At 50.2% G+C, this 8,142-nt stretch overlaps 1 protein-coding gene across 2 annotated transcripts in view; it reads left to right on the top strand.

Moving 5' to 3' along the window:
- The window catches only part of LOC116830901 (acyl-CoA (8-3)-desaturase), a 22,402-nt gene extending 14,558 nt beyond the window's left edge, over nt 1-7,844 (top strand). Inside the window, exons 6-12 of one of the 2 annotated variants that reach the window (XM_032790575.2) lie at nt 223-283; nt 966-1,042; nt 2,477-2,574; nt 2,926-3,022; nt 3,604-3,683; nt 4,322-4,447; nt 5,160-7,844. In XM_032790575.2, coding sequence (XP_032646466.1) covers nt 223-283; nt 966-1,042; nt 2,477-2,574; nt 2,926-3,022; nt 3,604-3,683; nt 4,322-4,447; nt 5,160-5,211 — 591 coding nt within the window. In that variant the 3' untranslated portion in view covers nt 5,212-7,844. Of the gene's footprint in view, nt 1-222; nt 284-965; nt 1,043-2,476; nt 2,575-2,925; nt 3,023-3,603; nt 3,684-4,321; nt 4,452-5,159 lie in introns of both variants that reach the window. The other variant, XM_032790576.2, reaches the window with a different exon arrangement.
- Nucleotides 7,845-8,142: the final 298 nt, after the last annotated feature.

Below are 8,142 nucleotides of genomic sequence, written 5' to 3'. Positions count from 1 at the left end.
AGGGGTCCTTTTAGAAGATATAAAATAGGGTGAAGTAGTGCTGTGGGTGAACTGGCGGGTGCCTGATACCACCTCTCACTGGGGAGATATTTATGCAGACATTTCTCCGGATGGAGTTGGTAGGGGATTTGTGAGCCTCTCTCCTAGGAAGGGTGATGGAAGTGCTTGTATAAGTGTCTCCGTAGCCCAGGTAACCTGCTGTGATCCCTTTTCCTTTCCCAGCTCGGGATGAAGAAGAAGAAGTTCATGCCTTACAACCACCAGCACAAGTACTTCTTCATCAGTGAGTATCTCCACTGCCGTACAGTACCAGCAATCATTAGTAAGAGCATTACCAACATATTGAGGGAAGTGATTATTCCCCTCTATTCAGCACTGGTGAGGCCACATCTGGAATATTGTGTCCAGTTTTGGGCCCCCCACTACAGAAAGGATGTGGACAAATTGGAGAGAGTCCAGCAGAGGGCAACAGAAATGATCAGAGGGTTCAGGCACATGACTTCTGAGGAAAGGCTGAGGGAACTGGTCTTATTTAGTCTGAAGAAAAGAAGAGGGAGGGGAGATTTGATAGCAGCTTTCAACTCCCTGAAGGGGGGTTCTAAAGAGGATGGAGCTCGGCTGTTCTCAGTGGTGGCAGATGACAGAACAAGGAGCAATGGTCTCAAGTTGCAGTGGTGGAGGTCTAGGTTGGATATTAGGAAAAACTATTTCACTTGGAGGGGGGTGAAGCACTGGAATCAGTTACCTAGGGAGATTTTTAAGGCTCAGCTTGACAAAGTCTTGGCTGCGATGATTTAATTGGGATTGGTCTTGCTTTGAGCAGGGGATTGGACTAGATAACCTCCTGAGGTCTCTTCCAAGCCTAATCTTCTATGATTCTGTGAATTACCAGGACCCCCAAATTAATTCCTTTGGAATATGATTACCTGCTTCATGTCTCTGTATTCTCCTTTTCTCTCCTCTAGTTGGACCCCCAGCCCTGGTGCCTCTCTACTTCCAGTGGTACATATTCTACTTTGCAGTGCAGCGCAGACAGTGGGTGGTGAGTATGTCCAGCTTTGCCGGACCCTGCGGTGCCTTCCCTAGTTTTCTGAATAAGGTTTGGTGTGGGGAGTTGGGACTGAAATGTCAGAGGGAGGAGTCCTGAGTGTGGTGTGGCTGGTTACGATATCTCACTGTTACACAGTGGATGGGTGTATGACTGGTGCCGAACTCTTTGATAGAAGAGCAGAGTGGGTGTCTTCCTCCTAATGCATGTGCTTCTCAGTCTGTGAGGGACCAGCTTCTGCTCTGGTAACAAAGGGAGCTGGGTTCTGCTGCTGTGCAGGGATGGTCATCAGTCACCAAGGGTTTCGGGGGCTTTCCCATCATGTTGTGGGGTTGGTGCAGCTCTATGGAGCCTGACCATCAAATGGCACACGTGGCTGGCTTTGGGCAGGAAGGGAGACAGTACTTAACCTTCTGTGGCTGCCGGGGGGGCAGGGAGGAGGGAAACCATTGAAAGCTGAGGGGAGCAGGAAGGAAAGCTGTAGAAATGAGAGAGGATGAGAATGGAATTCAGTGCCTTATCTGCCTGGGACAACTACATTTAAAAAAAAAGATAGATTTTTCTCTTTGGGGGAAAGGCCCCTGTCTCCTAGTTCCCCCACCCAGTTTCAGTGGTGGTGTCTCCAGGCTCCTGCTCTACAGCCCAGCATGAGAGAGCACCCAGAGCAGCACCAGGCTCCTGTACCAAAGATCTGGCCGCATCTGCCACTTCTCCTTGCCCCCAGAAGCTCTCTTGTTATCCCCCCTTTACACTGTTTGGGCTTCCCAATGGCCTAGAACCCAGTGCTCCAGCAGCACAGAGTGGACTGGGCAAAGGAGAATATGGAGGGGGGGGTTCAGGAGCATGATGGGGGGGTATGCTGTGACAAGGAGGGATAATGGGGGTTGGGAGGCAAATGCAGAAAAGGAAGAGCTCTCACCTGAGATTTAGGCGCAAAGGGGTCCTGACTGCGGAGAGAAGCAACTGAGAGGATTATTGCAGGAAAGAGAGTAAGTACCAGAGAAAAGCCCACAGGAAAGTGAAGAGGAACAAGGAATGGTGGGAGGGAAATGAGGCAGAACAAAGCTGTCAGTAGCTGCTGCTGCTTTTCCCCTTCCACTTCCCAAGTCTCTTCTTTCTGCCCTCACTGCCCATTCTGGCTTCAGAGGTGAACAAGATATGGCCCTTCAGTATGCACCTTCTTTTGGCCCATGGCCCAGGTCAGGCTGATTACGTGCCAGGGAGTGAAGGGGAGCTAAAACATATGGGCAGTAAGCGGGGAAGGGGGTGTCTTCAGGGCTGCATTTCAGATGGCACATGCTAGGAATGGGAGGGAGATAAAGACTGGGAATTATAGTGGTGGTTTCTGGGGGTGCCAGTGCAGGGCAGTGGGCAGGAGCTGTAATCTACACCCTTGATGCAGGTTTTTCTCTGTCTCCTCTCTGGCAGGACCTGGTCTGGATGCTGACCTTCTACATCCGATTCTTCCTCACCTACTTGCCATTACTGGGGGCGAAAGGGCTCCTGGGGCTCTTTCTTCTGGTCAGGTATCGCTCATCTTGCTACCCCCTGTGACTGCTTCAGCTCACAGCTGTTTCTTATCAATCCCTCGGCTCTGCCCTTCCCTAGTCTCTAGCCACCCTGCCCATCTCTCCTTTTCCTATCTGCCCCTGAATCTTCTGCCCATTGTGACTTTCTGTGAGTTGACAGGGGAGATTATTTTCCTTGTGGTGTCATCACCTGTGTGGGCCTTTTGCTGTCCGGTTGGTTGGAGTCCATGGGAGAGGTTTCATCAAGCAGTAACTGCTTTGGCCCAGGACGAGTGCTTGTTCCTGGGCTATCACAGGCTTAGGTGGGCATGTGGTGAGTGACTGCTTTGTGTGTGTTTGTCTGCACAGGCTCATAGAGAGTAACTGGTTTGTCTGGGTGACACAAATGAACCACATCCCCATGCACATCGATTACGATAAGAACGTGGACTGGTTCTCTACGCAGGTATGACCTTCTGCTTCCCTGGGAGCTGTGGGCCTGTGGGTGTAAATTCCAGACCAGATGGCATTTGCCATAGATGCTCGGGGTCAGCAGTGCGCCTGCAGAGTGTTACAGGGTTCAGTAGGGAAAGGCCTTGTGAGCACTGAAATTCGTAGTAATGGGGTGGGAGTCTGCACTCATAGGGGTGACATGGTGACTGCAGGGTGATCTGGGGTTTTGCCTGGAGCTCTCCCAGTGCAAGACGTTCCTATGTCCTCTATTCTTGTGTCTTGACCCTGTGCCCATTTCTGTAAGGGTGAGGAGGTCTCCACAGAGGAGAGTCAGGGCAGATTTGGCATAATCCTGCTAATGAGATCAGCTCTGTATTGGTTAGGACTATGATCCCATATCCCAGAATGCCATTCTCACCCAGGCCTGGTCTCACTGTCTTCAGGAGTGAGAGCTGTCATCCCCATCCTTAGATGAATCTGTTCAGGCTAGAGGAGAGTGAGGATGAGAAGGTGGCACGAGGTTATCCTGCTGGTCAGGCAAATGAGAGATGAGCATTCATGGAACAACACTCACTGCTCCTCTTCCTCCCCCAGCTCCAGGCAACGTGTAATGTTCACCAGTCTCTGTTCAATGACTGGTTTAGCGGGCACCTGAACTTCCAGATCGAACACCAGTGAGTATGGGCGCAGGGATGAGGGAAGGAATCTTACGGAATGCCAGTCACTATGGGCACCAGGGGAGGGCAAGGAACCCTGTGCGGCATCAGTGAAAACAGGCACAAAGGCAGGAAATCTATGGAGTACAGGACATAGAAGAGGAGTGGGAACTGTATTGGGCATCAGATGGAAAGGCAGGAACTCTCTGGGGCACCAATGACTATACCCGTTGAGGGAGACAGAATGGGAACTGGATGGGATATCAGTGAGTACAGGCACTGAATGTAATGAGAAGAGACCACTATAGGGCACTAGTTGATTCCAGACTCAAGGGGAGAATAAGGCACCTGTAAGGTTGGCTCCTTGAGGGAGGCAGGAAGCCTGTGAAGCACTAAGTGAGAGACCAGCTCTCTTGCAGGTTTAAACTAGTGTAAATGGTGGATTGTCTGTAATTTGAAGTCTTTAAATTATGATTTGAGGACTTCAGTAACTCAGCCAGAGGTTTTGGGTCTATTACAGGAGTGGGTGGGTGGGTGAAGCTCTGTGGCCTGCAATGTACAGGAGGTCAGAATAGATGATCATGATGGTCCCTTCTGGCCTTAAAGTCTATGAGTCTGTGAGATCTCACTGAATCAACCCCCTTCTCTCTCCACAGCCTTTTCCCCACAATGCCTCGACACAACTACTGGAAGGTGGCACCCCTGGTGAAGTCTCTGTGTGCCAAGCATGGCGTCGAGTACCAGTCCAAGCCCTTGTTCACTGCCTTTGCAGACATTGTGCAGTAGGTATCTGTCGATGTAAAAATGTTGTGCAGTAGCCTTTGACAAGATGGGGACACTGGGCCTTGTGGCAAGACAGGTCCGCTAGGGACGTGGGGTGGGCAGGCCACCGCTGAAACAGAAGAGATGCAATAGAAATAGGATTGGATGGTTCACGGGACTGGGAATGGGATATGGACATTTTTTTATATCTAGCCACTGGTTTCAATCAGTTGCAGATAGCTAGTGTGAACATTCTAACGGAGAACACTCTGCCAGCAGCCTCTTCTCCCACCGCAGGTGCCTCCCTTACTGTCACTCTAGGATTATGTCAGGGTGGGAGTCTCCTAGACAGGTCTGTCCCAAGTCTCATTCATTCCATCTTTGTCTTTTTATACCCCTTATTTGTGGACTTGAAACCTTACTTGACCTTACATGTCTTCTCCTTTGCTTGCCTCCATCCTTTTTGTCTCCTGTTGGGTTGTTTAACCCTCGGATCATACAGCAGTCCCTTGTGACTCCATAGGGACTTGTCCTGTGCCTTTCCCAGGATCTGTAGCGTGAATCGCTATATCTTTGAGGATCTCCCTGATGTGTTCCAGACAAGGGATTTGAATATTACACTAGATTTTATTGCCCCCCACCTCAAATTTGCTTTATTGATCTTTACTGTCACTGTGCTGCCACATTTCATCATTTGTTTCTAAACTAATCAGACTCTTTCTATCCCTACAGCTCTCTGAAGGATTCGGGGGAGCTCTGGCTCAATGCCTATCTACATAAATAAGCAGCAGCAGCTCCAAACAGAGGTATTCTCCAACCCTTGCTGCCTCCCACAGTGGTCACCATGAAGACAAAGAGAGCTGGCTGAGCCAGGGCTGTGGAGCTGGGCAAGCTTAATTCCAGTAATGAGTGTGGGTTTTTTTAAGATGTTTTCTTCTTAATCCTTCTCCTGCTTCTCCTGCTCCTCCTTTTTGGGACTGAATAAGAGAGGATCAGAATGGAGGAGACCACCCGCTAGGAAGGAGGAGGCGCCTTTAGGTCTGGGAATTAATGCCTCTCTGTCTGGTGACATTTCACTTGCTGTGTCTGTAGGAGAGAAACCTTTTAGCTAACATAGATATTTCTGAGACACCTGGCAGCTTGTTATCTAACCCCTGTTCTGCTCCTTCCCCATGTGAAAGAATCACGGAAGCTGGAACAGTCTGAGAGCACTGAAGATAGAAGTTGGGGTGGTGGGAAGAGGGAGCAAAAAGGAGAAATGTAAGTGTGGGAAAGAGAAGAAACTGTGTAGGGGCTATATTGTTAAACATCATTGTGCATTTAAACCATATGCCCAAACTTTGAGGCAGTGGGGTAGAGAAGAAAGGCCAAAGCACCGGACAGGGGCTTAGACTACTTTGCAGGATGAGTGTGAGAAGAGAGAGACCAAACCGCAGTGCAGGCACAGGTCGGATGCTAGAGCTGTTTCCTAGAGGTGGGGTGTTTGGCTTGCTGTGCCCAATGGGCGTGCTGCTACGTATATGCCTTGAGTGCTTTATTTTTTTTTTTTGTAGAGGTAGGATGGTGAGCCCCTGGATCTCTGGGTTAATTATCGTATTGCAACTTCCAGTGGAGATGACATGAGTAGCTTCCACAGTGCCATACCCTAAAAGTGAAAGAGTTGATGGACCAGTAACTGATACTCTAAAAAAAAAAATAGACATTAATGCAAGGGGAACCTCTAGTCCTCCCAGATTAACTGCTACAGTGCCCCCAGCAGTTTCGATTAGGAAGAAGACTGGCCCCTTGGGAGTGTACACTCATTATCCTGCACCCTTTGGCTACTGAGGACTTTGTAAATAAGGAGAGAACTCAGGATTTTTTATATCTAAAGCACAGGATGCTCCCATGTGAGCTACAGGCAAATCTTCTTCCACTGTTGAGGCATTAGGGTTCAGGACACCACTTAAACGTGTCTAACATTCCAGCCAGCAGAGGGCAGTGGGGGACACGCATTGTGCACACACAAACAGGCCAGTAAGTTTGTGCCTCTGGTTGTCTATGGGTAAGTGTGTCTACACAGCAATAAAAAACCCACAGCACTGAGTCATCTGACTTGGACGTGGGGAGGCTTGGGCTATGGGGCTAAAAATAGCAGTATGGATGTTTGGGCACAGGCGAGAGCCCAGGCTCCAAGACCCGCCCTGCAAGCCCCATGCCATGGGTCTTTGATTGCAGTGTGGACGTACCCTATTAGGTAATGTGCCTCCAAGACATGCTCTGAAAGGGTATGCGCTTCACTGTAACACTGCCAGAGTATTAATTAGCCTTACGGCATTTGCCGACTCTACCTACAAGGCCAAACAGCCCAGCTGCCAAAGTAGATGTAGCATCTCGCGTGACCTTTCTAAAGGCTGCAGTTTGATCACTCGCACCCTCCCTACCCCTAGGGGCGGCTCTAGCCATTTCGCTGCCCCAAGCACGGTGGCACGCGGCGGGGGGCGCTCTGCTGGTCGCTGGTCCCGCAGCTCCGATGGACCTCCCGCAGGCATGTCTGTGGAGGATCCGCTGGTCCCGCGGCTTCGGTGGACCTCCCACAGGCATGCCTGCGGATGCTCCACCAGAGCCGCGGGACCAGCACACCATCTGGAGGCACGTCTGCGGGAGGTCCACCGGAGCCACCTGCCGCCCTCCCAGTGAGCGGCAGAGTGCCCCCCACGGCATGCCGCCCCAAGCACGCGCTTGGCGTGCTGGGGCGTGGAGCCGCCCCTGCCTACACCCATCACTTCTTTGTGTTTGGGCCTCTCCTCTCCAGGTTCTGGGTCCAACTTCTTTCCATCTCTCTCTGGGATTCTTAAATGGATAAGTGTGATGCAAAGACTCTCCCCATCTTCCCTGCCCTCCCCTCACTCCTCCTGCAGCCAGCCAGCATCATGACAACTTTTCCCAACTAAGGTAACAGGTGATTCAGGCCATGACTACACCACAGACTTATGTTGGCACAACTGTGTCAGGGGCAAGAAGAGGGGTGTTACAGACACAGCTATACCAGCAAAACTGTGCTTTTCCTTAGATAGCTGGCTTTGCCTGAGGGAGGAGGGTGGGGCTGGAATAAGATATGCCATTACAAAGCACAGCTTTGTTGATATAGCTGTATCCACACATGGCAAGCTTTGGCAGTAGAGTATTCCACTGTGTGTCATTATGCCAGCAAAGTGCTCCTACTGTAGACATGGTCATAGTACTAAAGGAGACTGGGAAAGAAATGTAACTTCCGCTCTCAGGCCACCATCCAAAAGATTGGAGGGCTTGTGAAGTGGGCAGTGTCACCTCACCCTCGACAACGGCTGGGATGGGAATTTATTTTTGTTTAATGGAAATAATTAAATTGCCATTAAATCGTAGATCCGGAGTGTTGAATAAAGAGTGTAAACTTAATTAAATCTGCTGGGCTCCAGTGGTTGTTTTCTCCTGTTCTGTCCCTTTTCTTTCCCATCATTTTCTTTCATGTGGGGGATTAGTAAGGAAACCCACTGCCTTCCCCAGTCCCTTCCATCATGAGATTTACCCTTATCTGTGCAGGAAACATGGCTTTCTGGGGGCTGGTCTGCATCTATGGAGTAAGCTCCTGCAGGAGCTAAGGACCATCACAAAACTTGCTACCTTCTGCTCCAAGTTCAAGGTGCATTTCTTCAACCTGGCCTTCACTAGCATAAACAAAGAGCAGCAGGTTCAT

This window comes from Chelonoidis abingdonii, chromosome 4 (assembly GCF_003597395.2).
Source record: "Chelonoidis abingdonii isolate Lonesome George chromosome 4, CheloAbing_2.0, whole genome shotgun sequence".
Lineage (NCBI taxonomy): Eukaryota > Metazoa > Chordata > Testudines > Testudinidae > Chelonoidis > Chelonoidis abingdonii.
This window is presented reverse-complemented; position numbering and strand designations above follow the sequence as displayed.